The following is a 25,448-nucleotide window of genomic DNA, read 5'->3' on the forward strand; positions in this document are numbered from 1 at the left end:
CCTGCAGGTAAACAATCATCCTAACACATTCCACATGTGCAAAAACAACAGGAGCAGCAAATAGAGATAAGAATTGTTTTGTCTTCTTCTCTCTTTGCTTCTCTAGGAAAAATGCTGTGAGAGAGAATTCTCTCTCTGTTCAGAGCATGTGAATGCCATGCTCTCTTTCCTCCTAGTCTGAGTGATTTTCCAGCACATTCTCAGGAATAACATTCCCTTCTTCTCCCCACCAATGATATTTGGAGATCCCTCCTCTGACAGAACCCTCCTGTATGTGGGAGAGCTGGGGATACACCTGGAGCTGAGAGCTGTGCTTTGTGCCAGGAGTCTGGGGCTTCCTTGGGGCCAGGGAGGAATGTGGGAGGGGAAGGGCTGTGGGGTCTCAGCTCCTCCAGCTCTTTGGGATTCCCAGGTTCTGTAAAGAGTTTTTTGGTTTTTATCTTCCATCTCTGGGAGCAGAAGTTACAACAGGAGGCTGAGAGCAACAAGTGCAGGGCTCCCTTTCACTGGTCTGCTTTCTCTGTAATTATTTTATTATTATCCTCTGGAATTACAATTAATTGCTCTTAGGGCTTCCACAGTGAGTCCAAACTGTGTGAAATGCACCAGGTACAAAACTTTGCTGCTGTGTTGAGAACCCTGCTCTGAGTCCTGCCATGCAGGGTGGTATTGGTAGTTTTGGAATGTGGTTTTACTGAGGTGCCACATGTCCCCTTCCTTGGGAGAGTGTCACACACTTGTGAACACCTGAGGTATCAGCTACCTGAGCCATAAGTTCTGCTCTTTAATGCACTGGGCTCATGGTAGGGATTTCAGGGGGAAAATGTCCAATTCACAGTGGATTTGTCTTGCTTTTTCTCTGTTGCTTTGCTTTCTTCCACAGGAGCAAGGCTGTTACCTATTTCCTAATTTATTGTTAAGAAAAGCAGTAATTATTATCAGCTTCTCATCCTTGATAACACTGAGGAGAGAGCACAGTGAGCACTCATGAGAGTTCTCTGGGGCTCAGAGCACTGCAGACTCATTACTTGGACAGGCAACCACGTTCTGCAGGGTATTTTCTGCAGACACATCTCAAGCTGTTCCTTTGAAGAGTTAATTATCCAGAAGACTTGTAAAAGAAAGAAAATGGCTGTTTTGGGAGGTTTGGGAAAGGGGTACAGCTCACAACAAAGGACAAGATTCCCTGTGAGTGAGGGTTAAACATTCCTCATGTCTTTTCTTGGCAGGTGGATGGAGGTGATCAAAAGAGCCACCAGCTCTCCTGCCAGGTCGAGCCTGCCTGTCCCCAAGGAGAAGGACACTCACACAGAGTGATGTGGGGCAGAGCTGGATCTCTGCTGGCAACACCAACAAAACAGGTGTGAGCAGGAGGCTCTGGAGTTGGCAAAGCAAAGAGCCAGGAGGCTCCTTCCCCCCAGAATGGAAAGTGGGGCTTCAGCCAGGGATCACATCCATTCCCAAAGGTGTGGAAGAGGGGCAAGTCTGTTCCAGCTGGACCTACTCAGAGAGAACCCAACAGCAGCACCATCATGGAGGGGTTCTTGTTCCATGGTACCTGTACAGTGACACCTTTGCCTGCCCTGAGGGCAGCTCCCACCTTCTTTTTACACCTTGACTGGATGCCCAGCACACAGGGGAGGAGCCCAGCAGCCTCCAGGGGTGCAGCTGGCTGGCAGCAGAGGGTGCCAGGGCTCCTGCCCTGGTGCTGGTGGGGCTGGCAGCACAGCCTGTCCTGCTGGCACAGCTGCCTCAGACAAGCAGGGACACACCACGTGCTGCCTCACTCCCAGCTCGTTCTCAACAGCCTCTGCAGCTCTCCCAGCACAGCTCTGCTCCTCAGGAGCTGCCAGGGCAGCAGCTTTCCAGGCAGGCTGAGTCTCTGTGGAGGTGCTGGTGGGTTGTGGATCGGTGCAGGGGGGTGCATGGTTTGTCCTCTGAACTCACTGTTCTCATATCACAGCTCCAGTTTCTTTATCCCTTAGTAGGAGTCAAGTAAGGCATGGGATGGCAAACACTCTCCACTCTGGTGTGGGTGATGTTTTCAAGGCATTTAAGCACTGCAGGAGAGCAAGCCTCTGAAAGTCACTGTTGCTTGTGCTTTTGTCATGGCAAGACTTGTGAAAATCCCTCATCTTCTAGTTCAGTTTGGGGTGGGATCCATCTTCTGTTTCTCATGAAGGTGTAAAAGTCACTGGATTCCAGATGGAGCATTAGTGTCTGTGGACTCTATTAAATTTCTGTATTCAATCTGAAATGTTTGCAGCTTGTTCTCTTTTGTACAGCTGTCACCTTTGGGTGCCTCCGCTGAAGGACTGACATTTGCTAAGTGCCACAAGGTGCTGTTGGACGTGGCTTTGATGGGCTGTGGGGACTCTGGTTTATTTTAGATAGAAAAGTGTTTGTGTAGCAATGGAAGGAACGAGGCAGTGAAGCAGTGAGAGCAAAAGGAAAGTGTTGCATGCTGAGGGGATGGAGCAATGTGGAGATCCCATGGGACAATGGGATGGACAGAGGCCAGCACAAGTGTTCAGGTATGGTCTCAAGCATTTGTGGGATCAGGACTGAGGGGAGGGGGGATCCAGAGGGATTTTCTTGCTTGGCATTTGCATCCTAGAGGAGTGACTGCAGACCCAGCCTTTGCCACCACTGTCACAGACCATTGTCCCATCTAAGTTAAATGTACTTAATTTATTAGTGTCTTCATTTATTATTTTTTTAATTGCCTGTTGTAGGTGTACCCATGTGGATTGATTAGACATGTTATACTGTGGCTGAATATGACTGTTCAAAGTAAATAGCATCTTGGTATAAAACTCTCTCAGCCTCTTATTCCTGGGCCCACCATCCCAGGTTCCAGTTATTCAGTTTTCCGCATCTCTGGATCTCAGCTCACCCTGTACCAAGTGCTCTCCATCCAAACTGGGGCTCCCACAGTGAGCAGAGTCTTCCTTTAAGGTCTGTGGGCTGGTGAGTGAATGATCTTTTTGTTGCTTCTGTGCTGGAGTCACAGTTCAGCATCTCCTTGAAGATGCAGTGGCTGAGGTGGGGTCTCTACAGCAGGAGCCTCTGGAAGGACTTTGGCAGGCAGCCCAAGTCCCTTCTTGGTTTGACAGTGCTGAGCTCAAATCTCTGTGCATTTAAAGTGCAGGAGCTCAGGCAAGGAAAGCCAAAACCATTGCTATTCCTGGCAAAACTGCAACCACCTCACCTCAGTGAACTTGAACAATGGGGCAATGGATTATCCCCAAAGATGGAGACTCCAGCACCTTCCTGGGCACCCCTGCCCCAGCTGGGCCCAAGAGGAAGGCAGAGAGTCCTGGTGCCAATGGAGCCTGAGTCTAAAGACTGCAGATAATGAACAAACTCCAGCAAAACCCTGCAGTGCAGTGTGCTCAGTGCAGTGTGCTCAGGGCACAGCTCCACCTTTGCCAATAGTGGGGTGCCAGCAGCAAAGACTGATGTGCCTGCAGCTGTTATCCTTGAATACAGCACTTGGCTCTGGCTCTGTTATAGATGCATGAGGAAGACCAAGAAGAATGCAGAGAAAAGCAGCTGGAACCAATCCTTTTCCCCCAATAACACAGTTACACCAGCCTCATTGATTTTATTACTTTATTGAAAGTGGCAGATCCCTTTCAATGTTTTTGAAAACTAAACCCATTGGTTTTGAATACTGGGCCAAGGGGTGGGGATTGTTTCCTTTAGAAAGTTTCCTCATTACACTGCAGAGCATGTGAGGAACAACACAGGTACCTTATCAACACCTTTGCTACTGCTGTGAACAGCAACTTGAAAAGCAGCAGGGGCCCTTGTGCTGCCCTGCAGCCTCTGCCTTCCCGCTCTCCAAGTCTCCTGTCTGTACATAAACTTCTCCTGAGGGAAAAGTGGGTTTGTTCTGTTCTTCCTACCTGCAAGCTCTGAGCTGGCTCTCACCACAGAACACTGCTCTGCAGCAGCACCTCTTCTCTTCTGTACAAGTTCATAGTGTTGCTGAGCCTGGCTTTATCCAGCAGGATAAATAAGGTAAAGAACACCCTACACCAGGAGCAGGGAACTGTGGTCCCCCCTGAGCTACTTGCAGCCCAGCACTTCAAATCTGCAGGTCTAAGTACCAAAAACCAAGCCTTGTTTCTAACCAAGTGGCCTGTCATTAAAAATGCTGAACAGCTCCAGCCTTTGTTCTCAGGGGCTCTGGGCTGAGCCATCTCATCCACACACAAACACCCAGGCAGAAAGAGCTGGGGCACTGAGCTCCTGCTGACTTCATGGGAATCTCAGTTGGAGAGCAGCTCTCTGAGCAATCTCACAGCTAGCAGGGGTTACTCTCCTCAGTCTATTTTTCTGGACCTTTAAAATGTAGATTTAAGATCTGTGTGCTTACCTGAATTAAAGATTTATAAACCAGTATGGTACAGAAAGCAAAGCCCCTGGGGATGCTCTGCTGGGATACCTCAAGCAGCCAACACAGCAGTGGGTGCTGTAGTGTCTCTGCTACCAAACACCAGCCCAGCCTTCACCTGGAGCAGAGCCAGCTGCAGTGAGGCTGAGGAGCCACAGAGGGGAGGCTGAGAAGGAGAGGGAGGCCTAGAGCAGCTTTTGGGAACCCCCAGCCCTGCCACACTGCTGTGAGCCATCCAGCTTATGTCTTCTTGCAGAGCACAGGTTCTTGCACCAAAAGCTGCTATGTAGTGTCCTTCTGTCCTGTGAACCAAAGCCCTGCAGCTGTTGTGTTCCCCCATTCCCCTTTTTAACCCTTCTGCCCCCTGTGGGCCTGCCCAGGCTGCCAGGAGCACCAGGGACAGGAACTGCACAGCTCCCACAGCAAATCCAACATCCCCTTTGCCTCCTGCTCCCTGCAGGCCCAAGGCAAGTTCTGCTGTTGCCTGAAGTAGATGAACTAAGGCCTAACACAAAACGATGTCCCAGAGCCAACAAAAGAACAATCAGCAAACCCATCCTCCTATGAAATGACAGGCTGGGAAAGAGCAACTGTATCAGCTCAGCTGCTGCAGCACTGGGAAGTGTTGTCACTTGTGTGTGAAGGGCTGGAAGTGATCCTCCAGAACAACTAGAGAGCTGCTCTCACTCTCCCAGAGGCCCTAAACACCTGGAGAGCTTCCCAACATCCCTGCACTCACACAAGACTGCTCACAAACACTTCTTTAGGAAGGGCAGGACACTAAACCCATCAGACTTGCCTGTGAAACATCCATCAATGGGAGAGAATCTCCCTTTTTCCAGCAGCCAGGCATTTACCAGAAACAAGCTGTGAATCAAACCAAGCCAAAATGGACACATCCATTGTAGGAAAACAATTAAAAACTGCATTGATTACATTGTAAAAACAATTAGACCACCCATCTCGGGTTCTGCAAAAGGTCTAAGTTGTACTTGCATTGCAAACCCCACCCTGGGTTATCACGGAAACACGGCTAACATGAAGGCTCTGAAATGTCCTGGGGTCCATCACAATGTCACATCCAACAGATGGTGGTCTGGATTAGAGATGTAGTTCTTATGAAGCTGGAATAAATCCTTCCCCCCTGGCAGCAGCAGCAGGGAAGGTGAGTGTCAGCGGGCAGAGCTCAGGTGGTTCCGACTGTGTGAAAACCTGCAAGGAACAGGGGACAAGGGACACTGGGCAGGGCTGCTGCCTCTGCCCCACTGCCAGGTTTTGCAGTCCTGACAGACAACACCAGCATTTTTAACAAAAAGCCAAGGTGGTTTGGTGCTTCTTCAGGCTTTCAAGATTCAGTTTTAACCTAATAAGTAGTTTTCAGCACTGATGTTTTATGGTAAGAAAGCAAGAAAGTCTTTGAGGTTTTGCAAGCCCCTCAAAAAAACAATTATCATGTGCTTCTGCCCTGTGCAGCAGTGTCATTTCTAGGCTGACAGAAGTGAGTGATGCTGGAAGCTGTCTGCAGTCACCCAGCCAAATTTACCTGCACTTCCTGCTCACTCTACCTGCCCACCAGCCAGCCTGTTGGTCTGGCTGCCACACTGGGGATCAGTGAAAGGCTGGATTCAATCTGGGACACCTTTTCCAACCTTAATGATTCTCTTCTATTCAATAGGAACCTGAGTTACAAGGCACAGACATTAACCCATGAGAAGTAAACGCTTACAAAGCCTGAGCTCAAGGGTGTAAAGACTGAATAGTTTGGGTTGTGTTTATAGGGGCAGCCAGAGCACACCACAGCTGCTTTTGGTATGGTAAAACACTTCCAGCCTGCTAACCAGGGAGGAGCCAAATGTTAAGTTTCTCTCATGGTAAGGAAAGGGTGAGATTTAGGATAGCCTGCTGTGAAAGGGAGAAAAGCCAAATTCATGTTAAATAAAGCCTGGTAAATCTGTGACCAGGTTAGCTGTGCTGGTACCTGCCACACAAGGATGTGACTGGACTTGGTGCCAGCAATGGAGCCAAGTTTGACCCAGCAAGAACTAAATTCTACCAGCCTACATTCCTTCACTGGTTTAATAAATGATTCTTGCAGGAAAAGTACACTTTTGTGTACACCTAAAGGTGGGCAAGCAGTGACTAGCTGCAGGTAGTGCTTTAAAGCACATTCCCTGCAATGAAACAGGTATTTATTAACAGAAACTTTCTATTCCAGAAGCAAACCCAGTGAAATTTGCACAGTCCTTGCTGCCTGGGTAATGACACCAGCAGGACATCATGTGTACATAGATTTATGTGCAAAATGAAATTAACAGCAGCACCTTTCTGTGCCCTACAACATACACCTGCACTACAGAAACCTGCCCAGTGTGAGGAAAGGCTTCTGAGGCAAAGGAACTGTTGTCATTGAATGCAACCAGTCAGAAGAAGTTCACTTTTGTCTGTGTGGACTTTGCCCAGCTGTCAGTGGCAGCTCCACCCCAGCTCAGCCTTGGGCACTGCTCACCTTTGGACCCTCTCCACCATGTGTGCTATCAGTTTGTCAGAGATGCCTGGGCAGGACTCCTCGGCCAAGCTGAAGGCATTCTCCAGCTCCTCCATGGCTCCCACGTTGCCTCCAGTCTGCTTGTGCTTATCTTTGAGCTGCAGCCCAGAAACAGAGCATTAGATTCTCATTTCGTTGCAGAAAATGGTCAAGAAGTGCAGCACTGACATTAAGGCCCTTTCCCATTCCACCAGGGTGTAGGGGGCACCCACACTCCACTTAAACAAACCAAAACCAGCTCATTTGTAGGGCAGTAAGGTAGAATTCCAATGTCTGGGGTTCAAATTTGCCTCCAGGTACTAACGGCAATCAAAGACCTTACCTAACAGGATGTATTCTTAAATTAACTAAATGTTGTAAGGAATGGACCAACAGCCCTGAAACCTCATCACAGCACAAAGAACTCCAGGTGTACCTGAAGCAGTACAATCACCTTTGCTGCTAATGACAGCCCAGCACCCAGACACACACTCAGGCTCACAGGCAGGCGGGCAGAATATACCCAGTGCCAGGAGTCAGTCAGCCCCACTTCCAACAACCACAAAAAAGCCTTGAGCTGCTTCTAGTGACTGGGAGGCCACAGAAAACTGCCACACCAGGGAACCTGAGCCCCTGGGCCTCCAACACTCCCCTCTAAGAGAGCTCTACCCAGGGGGCAGGGGAACAAAGTGCACACACTAAGACCTCCACAAACAGCACCCTCCCTCACCAGTTCACATCTCTCATGGCCTCTACTTGCACAAGTTTCCAGTTGTTAACTTGAAATAGCCACAGCTCTGTTGAGAAGGAACCTGACAGGTCACTGGTGCTGAGCCTGAAGGAGTTGCTGTTGGAAATCCTACATTTCCACCCGCAGCAGCAGCTCCCCACCTTCCCATGAGCTGCTGATCTGACAGCCCCTTCCCCAGGGCACCAGCACACAAGGAGCTGAACAACACTCAAGCACCCTGCTGAACAAGCAATGTCTGGTCCAGTTCAATGAAGCTCTCATCAGGCCCTGCTGATTAAAGGGCTTTACATAAGCCTTGCAGTTCTTTCCCTCAATTCCAGGATCAGCCTTTCCTGTTGTTGGAGCTCACCTTTTCTCAGACAGCAGAACACTGTGAATGCTAATCCCCAGCTGCAGTCATGCCTGTGCAGCAAGTCCCTGCTGGGAACAAACAGTTCCCAGCCAAAAAGGGCCACTGCCTCCTCAGAGGGGCACTGTTCCCTGCCACAAAGCTGTGGGAACAACCCACACACACCTCTGCTCAGTCAGAGTGGCAGGGGCATGGAGGGCAACTCACTTACTCATCAAGGATACAGATTTCTTAGGGCAAAAATAGCTGTGATGCTACAGCCAAGGATGTGATCTGTACCTACCAAAGGCTGCCTGCCTCAGAATAAGCACAGGGTCTGTCTGTCCTGGAGGTAAGGAGTCAGTTTATCATCAGCCTTTGGTGCCAAAGCCCCTGAACTTCGGAGCAGTGTGTGCTGGGCTGTCTCCTCCCACTGCAGAGAGCTCTCTGGAGGCTTGCAGGAGTTACAGCACTGCACTGAGCTCAACCTCACCAGGTTTAAAAAGTCATTTTACCTCCCTGCCCCACAATGCTTCCAGATTTGCAGCTGCCCACACCTATTACTTGTTGTCTTATATATCAAGAGTTCTCCTGTCATTATAGTGCAAGGATTCCATAGCACCAGAGTTTCATACCTCCTCAATGTTTCTCACAGGCAGCTCCTCTAAGCACTGACTGTTCCTGGTCCTTGCAGTGACCATCTGACTCCTGATCACACCAATCCACTCTTTTATAACACTGCTCTTATTGGCTACAGGTGTGGCCTCTTAACATCAGGCCTGCTCCTGATCTTTAGTAATTGGCTCAGCTGTAACTCTTTGGGGGATAAGATTACATTCTGTACCACCTTCATTTACCCACACTGTGTCCCCCTACAGTTAATGACTCCTCACGAGCTGTCCTCAGTGTTAACATCCAGTAACCCACATGCAGGAAGGCAGATGAAAGATTACAAATAACATCTCAGTCAGATTTCCATTCACAATCCCAGCTTCAGCCCCTTTAGGGAATGAGGGGATCAAACCTAGCTGGTTTAAAATGCAATCATACAACAGTGAGGAGGACAAAGTTTTCAGTTCTACTTTCCTACCAATAGCAAAGAATAACACACACAACCAGCAGAGAAGCAGATTTCCAACCTGGAGAAGTTTTCTTTCAAGCCCCCTCTACTGCACACAAAAGCCAGGTTATTTCTGAGACTGCCCAGAACCCTTCCTGCTCCTAATTTTGCTCAGTGAGATTTTCTGAGCCAGCAAAATTCTCATCAAGGGAAAGGGGGATCAAAAAACTGGGGCAAGGGAATCAAACCAGCAGAAATGAAATGTCTGAGAAGCCACTTCCTGCCTGGAACTGGTGCAGCAAGGTGAGTAAGGAAAAGCACAAACTGCATTTACAGCCACAGCCTTGAGCACTCTGCCCCAGGAGGCTCCTAAACTGAACAGAGACCCAGACATCAGTGACTGTGCTGCACAAACTGCATCACAAACCAGCACGGCTTTAATGTGGCTTCATCTCATAGCTCTGGGCCTACAAGAGCCAGGTCAGTGGCCTCATGCTCTGACTCTGAAAGTCAAAGCACAGAGAGGCTGGTTAGATAAAATCCCAATTTCCATAGCAGAGTGGTCTCAAGAGCCTGCATTTCAGAATGATCTCTGGTGCCTGCCATGCAGCAAACCCTCCTTCCACAGAGCAGCACACCTGAGAAAACAAAGTCTAGAAACTATTCCTGGGAAAAGCACAGCTCTCTGCTAGGCCATGCCATCAGGATCCAGAAGAGGAACTCCTCAGGACCAGGAAAGGGTGTCTGTCACCAGCAGACAAGAACAGAACCCTGACAGGCAGCTTCTAATTGATTTCTTCCAAAGCATAATCAATCTCCTTTCCTGCCATTCTGCTGGAAAGAGCAACCAGAGCTCATAGCCAGCAGCCCCCTTATGATTATCCTTCTCTTCCCTGACAGCATCACCCAGCTGTGAAGGTGATGCTGACACAGACACCATCCTGTCATTAATGGCAGCTCTTACTCCAACTCCACAGCCCCATCCAGACCACCAGGCAGGGCAACTGGGTCAGTTTTCTAAACAGATTTTCTCTGCCTGCCTTCCAGAAGCTGGGTGGCAGGGAACTCTGGTCTTGGCATTCTACCAACAGCAGTCTGTACAGAGCAAGAAATGGTCTAGTGACCAGCAAAGCCAATTCCTGCTCTAACCCACCCACCTTCCCCTCATTAGCTCTGCTGTGGGCATGCACAGTGACAGGCAGATCAAATCTGCTCTAACAGGAGTTGCACTTCAGCCACAGACATCAGAGTTTGGAGCTGCCCAGGCACCAGCAAGCCCAAGATGCAGGTAAGAGAAACTCCTCTGTCAGCTCCTCACCAGAACACAGATTGCCAGAAGGGTAATGCATTTCTTCCAACACAAGTGTTTTCAGGAGGACAGGCCAGGGACACACTCACTTTCCCCACATATGGTCTAGCCCTCTGAACTGGTACAAATGCTTCAGAGTCCCTTAACCCTACTAGACACCTCTCCACACCTCCCTTCTCCAAATCCTTCCCATTTTTCTATGTCAGGTATCTCTTCATGTCCAACCAGCAGAGACACCAAGAAGGTTCTACTCACCTCCCCAAAAACTGGGTGAACAAGTGTGGAGAGACACTGTGACCGTGGCTGCCTCTTGATGGGCTCAGTAGGCTGGAAAGCAACAGGAGAAGAAGTTACAAGCACAGGGAAAAGCTTCCAGGGCACATGAAGTACTCAGCCTTTGGTGAATTCACAGCACCTCCACAGCAATCCCATCACCATATCCTGGGAAAGCCACAAGTCACAGTGCCCTGATGATGTGGAAGAGGCAGCTCTGCAGCACCAGCCCCTGGTGCCAGACTGAAATAAATTTCAGGCAGAGGATGAGGGCATGGTGGCTTCCCCAAGACACCCAAAAGCTCATGTTAGTTCAGTCCACTTCAGAAAGACCAGACAGCACACAGACCTTCTGGGAACCATGCAGAGCCATTCCTTTGTGCAGCTTGCTCAAGGAATTGGGGCGAATGGTTGGTGGGAAAGTCCAGATTGGACCCTGGTCTCCATCCTCGGCATCTCCATCACTGCAAATGAAAAGGGGAAAGTCAAGACAAAGCCCCAGTTCCATACACTGGGGGTTTGCCCACACTTTCCCAGAATCACAAGTTCTCCCCACCTGACTGCCATACTGCTGCAGGCCTTCAGGCTTTTCCCTATCCCAGAAAAAATTCTGAAGAGAAACCACTTAAGTCTCTACTACACCTACAGAGCATCAAAGAGATCTGAGCTGAGTACATCATGTTTTCAAATTACCACATCACCTCTCTGATCCAGCCAGCTTGAAGAAGTTTCTAGTGCTAGTTAAATTTAGGAGAATTTCAAGACAACCCAAGCTCACAATGTGAGGGACTAGACTTAGATGTCAGAAGCCAATTTCCCCAAGTGCTTGGTCACTTGAGTGCTGCCACAGGTGAAGAGCAGCTCTGTGACACCACAGAGCCCTCACCACAGTTCCTAAAGCCTGGAGCTCTTGTAGTTAATGAAGAGTGCATAAAATACAGGTCACAAGAGCCCTGTTCTACTGGTTACACACAGATAATGTTTTGTGTCAGTACTTTGATTCCTTACACTCAGCAAAGAGGCTCCAGGTTAAGACCAGAACAGAATCCCACTGAACAGGAGGTAACAGCACTCACTTGCTGCCACAATCAAAAGCTCCAAGGTAAGGCCTCAGGTGGGAAAAGGACCTGAGCTGTTTGCAGTAGGCCACCCTGGGGCAAGCAGGGGCAGCAGGGGCAGCCCCCATGCCAAAGATGCACGTACATGTCAGAGTCCCCAGAGCTGGAATCCTCTCCGTGGCCCTCTGACTTCCAGCGCTTGAAGCGGTCGATGAGCTCCATGAGGAACGAGGTTTTCTTGGTGTAGCGTGTGATGAACTTGTGCTTCAGCAATTCTTTAGCTGTTGGCCTCTGGAGCAGAAAAGGAAAGCATGTCACATCTAACCATCCCTGCACACTGAACACACACTCACTGACTGCTGCTGGAGTCACAGAATATCCTGAGCTGGAAGGGATGCATGAGGATCATCAAATCCAACTCCTGGCCTTGCTCAGGACAGCCCCCAACAATGCCACCAATCCCCAACAAAGTGCCTGAGAGTTTTATCCAAATATTCTTTGAACTCTTGGCAGCCTTGAGGCCATGACACTGCCCCTTAGGAGCTTGTTCCAGTGCCCAACCAGCCTCTGGGGGAAAAGCCTTTTCCTAATACCCAATCTAAAGCTCCCCTGACACAGCCTCATGCCATTCCCTGAGGTCCACTGTGGTCATCAGAGAGAAGTGATCAGTGCTCGTCCCCCCATGTCCCCTCATGAGGAAGTCCAGCTCATGTGTCCATCCTGTAAGCTCAGCAATTCTCTCTCTGCAATTCTGGAACCTTCCTGTTGAAGGCATTTTGACCTCTGCTGGCCTTTACCCAAATTCACAGTGGGCAGCAATACTCACAAATCTAGGATCCTTGTTGAGGCAGGCCTCCACAAACTCCTTGAAGGGCTTGCTGTGGTGACCCTCAAGTGTTGGAGGGTTGTTTTTGGGGATCAAGAAGAGAACTCTCATAGGATGCAAGTCAGAATTTGGAGGCTCTCCCTTTGCTAGTTCAATGGCTGTAATCCCAAGGGACCAGATGTCTGCCTGGAAAAGAGAAGAAAAAGAACCCAGAACAGCAAGGAACAATTCTACAACATGAAAGTACAGTTTTAGGACAGCTAATCACATAAATCAGGTGGGGCATTTCATGTCTGATATACAAACTTCTTCAGCAGAAGAACAGAAACTTCTGCATCATAACAGAAAAGAATAATTCCTGCAGTAAGCAGCACTTCCAACCCCTGTTTCTGTCCTAGCACCACCTCATGTATGGCAGCCCCAAGCAGCAATCCTGCCCCCAGCTCACCTTGAAGTCATAAGCAGACTGTTTGATGACTTCTGGTGCCATCCAGAATGGAGTCCCCACAAAGGTGTTTCTCTTGATCTGGGTGTCTGTCAGCTGGCCAGCCACCCCAAAGTCAGCCAGTTTCACATCTCCTTGTTCTGAGAGCAGCACATTGGCAGCTGTATGCACAAATAAGAAATTGAGTCTGCTGGCCTCTGAATCACCTGCAGCCCACACAGACTGAATACTGAGCAGAGCCCTCCTGGGGGATCCCCCTTCACCCCAGTGATAACCCTCAGCCTGGATTTCCAGCCTCAGACCCATTGTCATGCTCTGAACTCCACTGGGTAACATGGAACAAGCTCAGGCACTTTGTTGGATCAGAAGGGGAATATTGGTAAGGTAGGAACAGGGAGCAGATGTGAAGGACCACACCATCAATTAGATGCTGGCCACACAGAGAAGGGAGGGTAACACAGTCTCTAATCTCCTGATTTTTTTTCCAGAGTAGCATTCAGCCCAAGTTAAACAGCAGATCCTTCTAAAGAGCCCAAGGCCCACTCTTGTACTGGTTCCCACTCACTGGTAAGACTGTAACATTGTGCAAGTTTGGGAATGGGGGTTTCATTCTGATATCCTACCTAACAACTTTCAGCATTTGCCCACCACTGGCAGCCAACAGCCCTACACATCCTGCAGTGCTGGAAACAGGCAGTCTCACATAGCAACAAAATCTTTTCTCCCAATCTCCCTGCATGAGGTTTCTGTGCCCTGACTGCTCACACCCCCTCCTGCAGTGGGTCAGAGCAGTGAGCACCTGGCCCAGCTCCACAGCTCTGCCCCTCCATCCTCCTGCAGAACTCTGATGCAGATGCCGGCTCTGTACACCACACGTGGCCAGGGACTATAAAAAACAGCAACAGGATAAGCTGACACAAGCTGTCCTGATTTTCTAGGGCAGTGAACCCTGCCTGAGGACAGCTCACTCCTGCTGTGAGCTACAAGCACAATAACCAGCACACACCCTTGGGGTCCAGCAGAAAAGCAAATGTCCAGACACAAGTCAGCTAATATCTGAGCATGCCTTTCACTGACTCCTTCAATCCCTGACTTGTCCAAACTCCAAGTGCCAGAGGAGAGCTACAGATCCTCACTGCTACTCTAAACCCTAAAGACATGAAAAGCATGAGTTGTAATACAGTGACAAGCATCAGATTCACAAAACAGCAACCCAACAAGAAAAGCTGCACTGAGAAACAGTCTTTGAAACCTTGCAGATTATGGTGAATAAAATACCTCTGAGTATTATGTTACTAACATTCATTACAAGAGAGGGAGCTGAGCTCTTCAATCTTACCTTTGATGTCTCTGTGGATCTTCCTCTCTGAATGTAAATAATCCAAGCCCTTTAGGATTTCTCTCAGGATAGTAGCTATGTAAGTCTCCTCCAGTGGTCCTGGCTTCAGCTAAAAAAAGGCAGAAAGATGATTTAAAAGAGGGTAACTGATGCCTTGGATTTTCCAGGCTCTCAGTTTGTTACTTGGAAACCTTGGCCAAGCAGGTTGTACTCAGCAGGAAGCACCTTCTTGCATCTGATTTAGGGGCTACAAGCAGAATGCTGGTGTCTGCACCTGGAACCATTCAATGGCAAAACTTTGGGGGGTTTTCTGCTGGCCTATCAGTCTGTTAAAGGCTTCCCAAACAAACAGCAGTTCATCTCTCACTTTGGCCTGGGAATACACTGGCCAACAGAACATTTTAACAGTTTCTCTTGTTCAGGTCTCTCTGCCAGCATGCAAGTACTGAATTTCAGCCTCTGAGAACATCAACCCTCAGGCTGTGGAGTATCAAAGCTCTTCCCCTTTCTATCAGTTCTCCTCTAACCAAGTCCTGCCCTCTCAGTGCAACAGCTGAGGTTCTGACAGTCAGATAACTTCTGCTGATGACAGCTCCCCATTACACCTTCCTCCAAGCCACTGTAGGCTCAGCAGTTTTCCCTACATCATTAGTTATCTCTTATTGTCCAAAAGAGAAGAGAAAAATGCTGTGACAGAATACAGTGCAGTGCACCTTTGCCTGTGGGTAAATTCTGCATGTGTATTCTCAAAATTTGGAGTAACTTAATCACAGACCATGTCCTTACTGAGCAATACCATGACTCTGACTAGGTGAAGTACAGATTTTACTGCTCAAAACCAACTGGCTGTGCTCACTTTTCAGTTCACTGGCTGTTTCATCACACAGCAGCACAGCATGCTGGACAACAGTGCAGGGACAGCTGAGCTCCATGAAAACCTTCCCTGAGTCCTGGGATAAGCATAACCAACATGTGTGTCCTGCACTGCTTACCCTTGGGCACAGGGCTGCCTAAAGGATGGAATGTGGCAAGTGAGTGTCTGGCTTATGGGCATTGCACAAACCAAGGCTTCAGTCAGTATTTTTCATAGTCCAGAACTTGCCACTTACTCACCAAATCCAGGGCTGAACCTCCTCCCAGGTACTCCATGATTATCCACAGCTTAGTGCCCTGCAAGCAAGAGCACAAACCAAGAGCAAAGACAGTAATAAAAGCAGACAGAAAGTGAAACACCCACGAGGCAGCAACACACAAGATTGTCCTGTACACAATCCCAGAGCTGCTGCACACTGCAGCTCTCAGGGGCTCACGGAAGGAGCCAAGCTCCCTCTTTTCTGCTGACACAGCATTGCCTGCCTCCAGCACGTTGCTAACTCTCAGTCTGCAGTTTCACCTGGGCAAGTGCCCCTACAGGCACCAGACTGCCCAGCCCATAGATAAGCTTATTCCCAGGCTGGAGCCCTTTAACATCTCTCCAGCAGCTCACCCAGCATAAATCCTTCTTGGCAATAGCAGGGGAGCATAGCAGCCCTTGATCTCATTAATAGAGCTGCCAGCATGAAGGGCACAATCAGCAAGACACTCTTACTCCTCAGAGAAGAGATTCCATGCTGAGGCTCCAGGGTCCCAACAGAAGATAAGCAGCAGGTCCATGAAACTACAGCAGAAGGCTGAGAAAATGCATTATGGCCTTTGAAAAATAAAGGAGGAATATTCAGGACCCAAAGAGCTCAGGAATTGTTTGCTACAGTTTCACTGTTACATTCACCTCCAGCAGCCAGCATGCACAGGCCACTACTTCCATCAGGGATTCCTAAACCTGCTCTCAGTGGAAGCAGTATTAGTACTCCTCCATAGACTCAGTTCATATACTCTTCACCATTTCTGATGAAATACGAAATGAATGAATTTCAATCTCCTCTTTTTTCCAAAGGCATAAATCCCTCAGTGGTACTGCCTTAAGACTGTGCTATTCTGGAAAAGTATTCCATCAACTTCCTCTCCAGAACTGTCAGATCAGGGAAAGTTCAGTCTTCAACAAATAACTTGCTCTCCAGTGAAGTGCCCTGCTCTGGGTACCACAAAGTACAGGGCACCTCATTTCCAAATGAAATGTGCCTTAAAGCCCAGTCTGCTATCAAGTGCACATCAGTTCAGTGAGCAGAGCCACCACTGCTCCTGCTGCCATGCTGCCACCCACATGTCACTTTGCAGTGCCACATGCCACCACCCACTGCAGCATCCACAGAGCAGCCCTCCCTGTCACCAGCATATTTTCTGAAAAATCCTCTTTGCCCAGGATTCTTTTCCTGGGAAGCTGAGAAGCCTCACAGAAAAAGGAAAACAATATTATCTCATTTGTTTCTCCTGTGCTTTGCTGTTTTGGAATGTGGTTTGGAGATTGTTTATCCAACAGCTGGTTGTTTGATTGGTTTCATGTGAATTGTTTTTACTTAATGACCAATCAGTGCCAAGCTGTGTGGGACTCTGGAGAGAGTAATGAGTTTTTCATTATTATCTTTTAGCCTTCTGATGTATTCATTTTCTGTTCTTTACTATAGTTTAGTATAGTATTCTTTAATATAATCTAGATCATAAAATACTAAATTAGCCTTCTAAGAACATGGAGTCAGATTCACCTTTCCTCCCTGAGAATACCACTCCTCCCCATTCCCAAACCACTGGCAAGGAGCCACCCTGGTCTGTCCTACCTTCAAGTAGGAGCCATAGTAGCGGGTGATGTAGGGGCTGTCACACTGGCTGAGCACTGTGATCTCCTGCTGAATGTCCTCAATCTCATCCTCAGCCTCCTCCAGGTCAATGATCTTGATGGCCACCACCTCCTTGGTGCGGTTGTCGATGCCTTTGTACACCTCCCCAAAGGAGCCCTTGCCAATCCTCTCCAGCTTGGTGAACAGCTCCTCAGGATCCACCCTGGAGTGCTAAACCACGAGGTGGGAGAATTCCATTCAGTTCCCAGGCTGCAGAGCACCACACATCCCCATACAGCTCATCTCCATATCTGTGCAGCACCTACTACCTTGATAAATTCACCTATCTTAAACAGTCTTAGAAACTTAGCACAGAATATATCCAAGATTAGAACTTTTCCACAGGTTTCCAACCGTGCAGATCACAGTGGGGGAGGAAAACGAGGGAAGCCCAGCATGAGAATGTCAGCAAATATTGCTGTGGAAAGTGTCAGCTCCATTGGGACAGGGCTGCTCAACTGCAGGCACCAACTGGTGCCTAAGCAGCTCCATGAGCAGGCATCTGTTCACACTTCAGTACAGACCAGCAAGGGGTACCAGAACCAGATTCCTCCTGGAGATCTGATGAGAAAATGAGCACAAGCAAGAAGCCACATAAAAATGTTTCCCTAGTTAGCCTTCCTGCACTCAAAGACTGAAATGATTAGAAAGATCTGCACCCTTCCCTACTTGTCTGGAGGGTGAAATATTACAGTAATCTGAATTCACATTTACTGCCTCCTCTGCTGCAGCCTGATTTCCAGGCAGCTCCCAGCACAGCTCTCCTCAGATGTTTGCAGATGGAGCCTCACATCTTTTGGAAGGTCAGCAGCAAGGAGGAGGCAGGAGAGCAGAATGGACACTCCATCTTCCTGAGCTGCTTTTCTGTACCAGCCTCTTCTCTAGCTGGCACCCTCAGATGCAAAGGCAAACAGCATCTCCTTCATTAGATAAGCACATCAACCAGGCATTACTAACAGAGAAATACTGACCTTTTAACAGCAGCTGCACAGCTAATTCTTTATTAAGATATGGGTAAGAAAGGGAATAAATCACAGTCACTTTCTCATGATACTTAATTCAGTCCACCTGCACACCAGGAGGTCCTACATGCCACTAAAATGCTCTTTGTGATTACTTCTTCTGCCTTTTTTTTTTAATAGTTTGAAAAAGAACCCTGGAAAATATGGCCTGACCTTAGGAAGCAGCCAAGCCATAGAAGGAATTTTCCACACCCAGAACTTCAGTCTCACCTCCAACACGTCACCCAGGGAGAGTGCTCTCTCACAAGGGCCTTGAGCTGGCAGATTTTCTCAGAGAACACAGAGGCTGCATTTTTCCACCTCACACCACGTTCTAGCAGCAGGCCATCACTGAGCAGCCCAAGGTGTTGCTTAACGATTAAGCCAGTCTGTCATCATAGGTTGTTTGCCTTCTGTGCATTGCTGCAAGCCAGGACCAGGTGAGTTTTACAGGCAGCTCACTCAACAGGATTTCCACACAAACTCCAGCCCAAGATATAGAAGGATAACCAAATATCCTTTGCATCCATAGCAACACCCAAACAGGCTGTACTTTGAACAAATGCACTGGAAACAGACTAGAAGGGATGTTCAGAGATAAGAACTGGAGATGCATAGCAGAGATGGAGAGAGGGAGGTGGGAAAAAGAGGATTTGAGCTTGAGAAATGTTAGGGGACAACATGAGAATGATGACCACAGGCAGGGAGAACAGTCTGACTAGTCCAGGCTCACTGCAGACCAGGAACAGCTTCCACCTGTTGATCAACTTGGAGGAAGAGGCAAGAAAGTGCCCCAAACATTATTGTGTACAGTGACCTACTGCACCCTAAAAATGCCTACAACACATCAGCCACTCCCACACATCAGGGAGAAGGGAGAGAAAGAGGATCATCTCCTAGAAGCACCTGCTCAGCTCAGAAAAGAAACACTATCCACATGAATACTGCAGGGAAGCAAATCTTCATGAAAACATTCCTCCCCTCCCATGTAACTTTTCCATGAGGTAAGGAACAGGAAAGTGGAAGTAACTGCTCCCCTCTCAGACACATCAGAGAGTCAGGATTGATCTCTCCAGATGAAGACACCAAACATAAGATCACTGGCTGCGGCAGGCAGCTTTAGGGACAACCACCACTTTATGTGGCAGGCTCTGTCATCATGGACAGCTTTGTAAACAACCTTGCAGACTTGGATGTTGGTTTATCCTGTTTTCTGTAGAACAAAGGAGTTCAGGTAGGTGTGGTGGAGGAGACAAAGCCTCTGAGAAGCACACAGAAATTTTGCCCAAGGGACTCAGGAAAACAATGTAACAGATGGGGAGGTGAGACAGGCCCACCCCCATCAGGGTGGAAATATGAGGATATTTAGTTTGTAGGTACTGGATTTACCTTCCCAATACTGACCTGGAAATGCTTTAGAGTTCACAGGTGACAGGGCAAGAGTCTGACTCTGTGGAGGGCCTGAGGATGAACATCCCTTGATGCACTGGCCAAAACTGCAGAAATCAGAGGCAGCAACAGAAAGAACCCAGAGCCAGCACAGGGCCAAGGGGTACAGAGTCACTGCAGCCACAGTTACACTGTGACACACCAGACACTGCTGGAGGAGCACAGTTTGCTGATGGATTTCTTCCCTTTCTATAAACAGGGAGGAGGAAACAGGCCCATGCCCAATTCAAGCAGTTCAATGTCTGCTCAAGAGCACACCTTGAGAACACCACAGAAGAAACTGCCAGGTGGCATTTTCAGCAACTCTGAACTTCCAGAACAAACTAAGATGTGCTGTCTGCAGGACATTGCTCAAAAGCCCTTGTCCATTAAAAAAATCCAGTTTGAGACACCACATGGTGATCTGTGCTGTGCTGACAAACACAAATGCTCAGATCTGTGGGCACAAAAGTCTCAGCACTCATCAGAGAGCAGCACAAATCAGGAATGGAGAGCTGTGGAGCTGCACTGCTCTGTCAGGAGAGAGAAGGATGCACTCCATGAGCCTGACTCCCCCAACACACCTGCACAGCACCATGGTGAGAGCTGTAACAAGCACCATCCCTCCTTCTCCTAAATATAACTTATCTCAGTACCAGTCATCTTGTCAGAGAACCACCCTGGCTGGAAATCTTCTGGAATTGCAGTGCTACAAACACACCTGGAAAACTTCACAGGTAGGAAGCAACAGAATCCAGATGAAATGCTTTATACCTGCTTAAACAAGCACAGATAACCCAAAGCAGCTTATCAGGACCTGTCACCTTTGCAAGTGCTCACCAGCTTGGGTTCTTCCCATTTTTCTTCCACATTCATCAGAGCTGAAAAATGGAGCTCCAGCAGCAGCAGCTGCTCCTTGTTCTACTACTGCTGTTAAGGGATGATCACTACATTGTAGCTCTTTCCTTGGCTGCTTGTTACACAGCAATTCTGAAGCAAAAAGCCTCCTGCTGCTCCTCTCCACTGAGAGCAGCCAGTCAGGCACAGGAGATGGCTCAAGCAGGCCTGGGCAGGCTTTGGAGGGAGAGCACACAATGCACCAGCTCAGTTTGAGTGCAGGAAGGGAATAAGTATGAGAGGGATGGTGACAATTTCCTGGTAATGTGCTCCACTTGTGCCCTCTGGCATCCAATCTCACAGCACAGGAAAGAAGGATGCTCTGTCCTGACAGGTGTGGGAGTGTTTGCCATCCTGACTGATGATACCATGTTTTAAAACAGACCAGCTCACTGCAGCCATCAGGAACTGCAGTGTGTTATGAGACAAGCCTGGCAGCAACACCAGCTGCTTCATGGGGAAAGAATGGTTTTGGCAGCTCTGCCACCTCCAGCTGCTCAGACATGATAGCCACAGTCTCTGAGAAGATGTGGATAAGTACTAGAGAAGAAGGGTAAGTATCTGCCCTCATTTCAAAGCTACTGCCTGCAAAGATAAGCTGCATATTGGGAACAGAAACAAAGACCATTTGAAGCAGCTGAAGATCTTCTCTCTGGGCTGTGTCCAGCTGGATTTTACTCTCAAAATATTCAAGAGCAAGGATCACGCCTGCATTTGTTGCAAAAAAACACTGAGGGGTGCTTGAATTCTTTTGGAAATGAGAACTCCTTAATCTTGGAATTGGAATCACTGTTCTACATGGGAGAGCTCTGAAACAGAAAATTGCCAAGGCCCCAACACTTTATGAGCTGAAGCTGACCAGGAATGCAGCAACTTCAAAGGGTTTCTGTGGAACCACAGCCACATTTAGAGTTATTTCTGACTGCAGCACTTTCCAACCAGCCAAACAAACAAACAAACAAACATAATTCTGCTCTGACAAACACAGTGCAAGAAGGAAGTTGGTTTTAATAGAACTCATCTGCTCTTCTCTTTCCCTCATTGCCTCCTCTGCACCCCAGTTTCCCAGCCTGCATGATGAACACTCACCCCTGAGCTACCAAGAGTCTCTCTGGTGAAACCAGCTTTGTACCTGGAACCTTTTGAAAGCTTCCCTGTCTATATGAGATCTGTGCTTAGCTCTCTGCAGCTGCCAAAACCTGGGACAGTTTGGAATTTCTGAAGTATAGAAAAGAGGGAAGTTTGTGTGCAACACTTTGAAACACTGTCTGAAACTCCCAGCTCTCTTCACAGGCAGTGTTCTTTTTCTTCACAACAAATGTAGAAACAGAGCCCAAATCACAGTTTTAAACATAGGAACTACCACAAATCCATCCCCTGGGAGCTTCAGACCAAGACCAGAGGCCTGCAGTGCTGATTGCTCACACAAAGGGAGCCAAGGAAAGAGAGCAGAAGCAGCTGAGGCAGGGAAATGGCAGCACAGAGGCACAGCAGCCTGGTCTAAGGTAGCTCTGCCCATCAGCACCAGAGATGAGAATCAGACACAAGCCAAGCCTCTGAGAGCCCAATGCAAGTCTCAGTCTTGGTTTTCACAGCACCTCCCACTGCTCCCTAAATCCCAGGGAAGAAAACTTCAGGGCAGTTCCCTCTGCCCTCCCAGCCAGCCTCAGCTACACCAGGGATTCCTGAAAAGACTGGAGAATGGACAGCACAGATTGGTTTTCTATTCCAAAACCAGACAGTCATGGCATGACAGGGTCTGACAATGCCTAACATTTCCATAATAAATCCAGAGCTGAGGCCACCAGAATGCTGATAAGCTTCAAGAGTGAATGCTGTGTACAAAAAAAAAACTTCAGAGCAATCTCCTCTGCAGCTCCAGAAGTGTTTTCAGCCCTAATCAGGCAGTATCCTTCCCTTTCTCTCCCAGTGCAGTGACTCAGCCAGGCATTATACTCACATTTAATTCCACACACACTTTGGGGAAACAGCTAATGTGAAAGACAGCATGCAAACTGAGGTGCATTGCAAATCAATTTTAAATCAGTCAAGGTTCAGAGAAAGCATCAGCTCAAACCACTAAAGCTTTTAGTAATTCTACACTTAGGAGCAGAACAGAATACCCCAAAACATGGTTTAAGAAGACCTGTGCTCAGTACTGACATCTGCCAATAATCAAACACACCTCACAACCAAACTCAGAGGGAAGAAGATGCAAGGCAATACTATTAACGTGCTTTAGCTTTCAGTCCCAAATCCTGGCATCATCTTTCCACACTCCTCTTGTGAAAATGTCATCACAACAGCAGCATTTAACCACATCCACAGAGGCTGAGAGCTCTTGGAAGAGTTATGACCCAGTATCAAATATCACTGCCTCTTATACAGCAAGGTTACAAGCACCATTTTTCTGAGATTAATGCCATGAACACGTTTTTCTGCTCCCATTCCTAGACTTCCCCTTCCAAAAATATTCAGAAAGCCAGTGACTCCTGTCTCCCTAAAAAGAACACCCTTAATCCCAGAGAAAGGCTCCACAGTGGGTGAAAAATTAACTCTCTGTATGGCTGGCAACACACCATTATCAGCCCAACACCAGGTACAGAGTCAGGCACAGGTCAATCAGCCAACAGGAGTAAGCTGAGACCTGTGCAACAGAGATAGAGAGTGGCAAAAAGTGATTTTCTGGTTATTTGTTTGAAACCCTTGTATCAAGAGCAAACAGCATTATGTAAACCCTTAAAGAGGGTTTTAAAACAACCTTTTAATCACCACTTACCTGGCTAGCAAATTCTCTCAGGTGAGCCATGCCTACAGGATGGGGTTTTTTGCAAAATCAGGGATTAGGATGTTGCAGCACAGCAGGAAAGTGATGATTTCTCCACTGGTCAACTGTGACAAGCAAGAATACAGAGCTCTCAAGTGAGGTTCTTGGAAGCTGGCTCATTCCCCTGAAGAGTTACCTGCATCTTATTTCTCTCCTTCATCTGAAGTGCTCCTTGAACCTGCCAGCACATTCTAAGTGTGCCAGGCCCTCCTTGCACACCACATTTCTCAATTCTTTACAGAAATGCCTTCCAGATGTGTCAAGGAGCCTCACTCTAATGTTACACACTGACCAACTCCCAGGCTCCAGTTTCCCTGCCATTACCTCTGCACTCTCCCCAGTATTACAGCTAACACCACAGCTCTATTGCCTCACCACCACTCCCAGCATCTTCCCCAGCATCATCCTCAGACATTCCTTTTCTCCTGCTCCTCCTCAGCATTCCCTCACTGGGAGCACTCCTCCACTCCCACTGTCCCCACTTCAGCTCAGCTGCTCAGCACACACCTTCCTCTTCAGGGAGCCCCAGCCCTGCACCTCACACTTTTCCCTTCATGGAGCCCCAGCCCTGCACCTCACACCTTTCTCTCCATGGAGCCCCAGCCCCGCACCTCACACCTTTCTCTCCATGGAGCCCCAGCCCTGCACCTCCCCAGCCGCTCCCCAGTTCTGCTCTCCTCGGCCCCTCCCTCCCTGCACCCCAACCACAGCTGAGCCCCAGCCCATCCCGGCCCCTCGGCCCGGCCCTCTCCAGGGCCCCGACGCCCGCATTCCCCGTCACGGTGCGGCCCCACAGCCGCCCTCCACCCCCACTCCCGTCACGGACACCTCGTCCCGCCTCACACCTCAGAGATCTCCCCCCTCCCGCGTTCCCCTCGCCATCATGGGCTACTCAGCGCGCCCCGCCCGGCACCCTCACAGTCCCTCCGTGGCTCATCGCCGCGGGCCCGCCCGGCCCTGGGCGCCGCCGCACCTACGGGCAGCGCGGCGCGGCCGTCGGGAGCGCCATGCCGGGCCCTGGCGCACGGAGCCGCCGCCGCCCCGGGCTGCCCCGCGACACCAGGCGCGGCGGGGGGGGAGCGCCGGGCCGGGCGCAACAACACGGCGCGGCGGCGGGGGAGGCCGCGCCGCGCGGCACGCCGGGAGATGTAGTTTCCATGCCGCTCCACCCAGCAGTGGAATGGCGTTCCTGGACTGCAATACCCAGAATGCCGCGCGCGCAGTGGCGGGGCGGAGCCGCAGGGCGGGGCGGCGGCGCGGGGGTGGATGGGGCGGGGAGTCCTGAGGCGCGTGGGGCGGGCGCTGCCCGGCCCGGTGGCTCCGCAGCCCCCGTGTCCCGGCGGGGAGGAGGTGGCGGGACAGCCGCTCTTGTGCTCCCAGCCCGGCCTCACGGGGCTTTTCTACCGCCAGCCCTTACGGGACTGTGCCCGGGAGCCCGCCGGGTGGCGCCAGGCAGGCCCGCCCTCAGCTGTTCTGACCGCTGCTCGCCGTGAGGGTGAGGGGCTGTCCCCTGCCGGTGCCCCCGGGACTGCCGGTAGGGCGGGAGGAGGAGAGCCGAGGGGACCGGAGCTCCCTCATGGCCTCGTCCTCAGCGGGGTTGGCATTAAGGAAACCTTCACGTGCTGTAATGTTAGTGACTGATTCACGTTTTTCAAAGGAAGAAAAAAAATCTAACTCAATTTTGTTAGCTTCTTGCCAGGCAGCTTTACCGCTGGTCCTGCATGAACAAACCAGGCACAGCTGACACACAAAGCCTTTATCACAACCGGCTGCTTCTAATGGGGAGCTGGTGCTCCTCTGAAGCACAGGTGAGCTTTAGCAAGAGGAGCAGCCCTGGTGTGAAAAATGTGTATTTTATGGTTGGCTTTTTGCAAATATTAAAATGAATATTAGATGTGTTATGTTAGAAAGTTATGCTGTAGTAATTTTCTTAAGTAGTGTGTTAAATAAAGTTTTAGGTTATAACATCATGTAAAGTAGAAACTATGCTATGTTAGATACTTTTTTTAAAAGAGAGGAACGAAGTACTCCCACTGAGATAGCAGCCACAGGACACCTGAATCATTCAGAAAAAAAGAATTTATTGCTTCATTATCAGAAGAAACGAACTTCTTCCCGCCTTGCTCAGTCCTGCAGATGCTGTCAGGATTCAGAGGAAGAAGCTGACACTGACCAGACAGAGTCCTGTGTTTGAATGGAATTTATACAT

General features: G+C 49.2%; 2 protein-coding genes across 6 annotated transcripts in view; one reads left to right on the forward strand and one right to left on the reverse strand.

Moving 5' to 3' along the window:
* Positions 1-3,143, forward strand: part of FARP2 (FERM, ARH/RhoGEF and pleckstrin domain protein 2) — a 77,686-nt gene extending 74,543 nt beyond the window's left edge. For all 3 annotated transcript variants that reach the window (XM_054283087.1, XM_054283088.1, XM_054283089.1), the window contains exon 27: positions 1,230-3,143. In XM_054283087.1, the coding sequence (XP_054139062.1) occupies positions 1,230-1,317 (88 nt within the window). In that variant the 3' untranslated portion in view covers positions 1,318-3,143. The remainder of the gene's footprint in view (positions 1-1,229) is intronic.
* A 1,658-nt stretch (positions 3,144-4,801) lies between these two features.
* Positions 4,802-24,297, reverse strand: STK25 (serine/threonine kinase 25). Of its 3 annotated transcripts, none has more exons than XM_054283091.1 (12): positions 24,213-24,297; positions 23,192-23,304; positions 17,027-17,257; positions 15,429-15,485; positions 14,316-14,424; positions 12,980-13,137; positions 12,532-12,717; positions 11,851-11,996; positions 10,997-11,111; positions 10,630-10,701; positions 6,909-7,045; positions 4,802-5,614 (listed from the first exon to the last, which is right to left on the reverse strand). In XM_054283091.1, exons 2-12 carry the CDS (start codon positions 23,219-23,221, stop codon positions 5,575-5,577), a joined length of 1,281 nt encoding a protein of 426 aa, XP_054139066.1. In that variant the 5' UTR covers positions 23,222-23,304; positions 24,213-24,297; the 3' UTR covers positions 4,802-5,574. The 3 variants fall into 3 exon arrangements, with proteins under 3 accessions (XP_054139066.1, XP_054139068.1, XP_054139067.1); XM_054283093.1 differs by having other exon boundaries at positions 24,217-24,295; XM_054283092.1 differs by having other exon boundaries at positions 24,159-24,220.
* Between the last annotated feature and the right edge of the window lie 1,151 nt (positions 24,298-25,448).

This window comes from Melozone crissalis, unplaced genomic scaffold (genome assembly GCF_028551555.1).
Source record: "Melozone crissalis strain CALT ecotype California unplaced genomic scaffold, PUWL_Pcris_2 ptg000034l_1, whole genome shotgun sequence".
Taxonomy (NCBI): domain Eukaryota; kingdom Metazoa; phylum Chordata; class Aves; order Passeriformes; family Passerellidae; genus Melozone; species Melozone crissalis.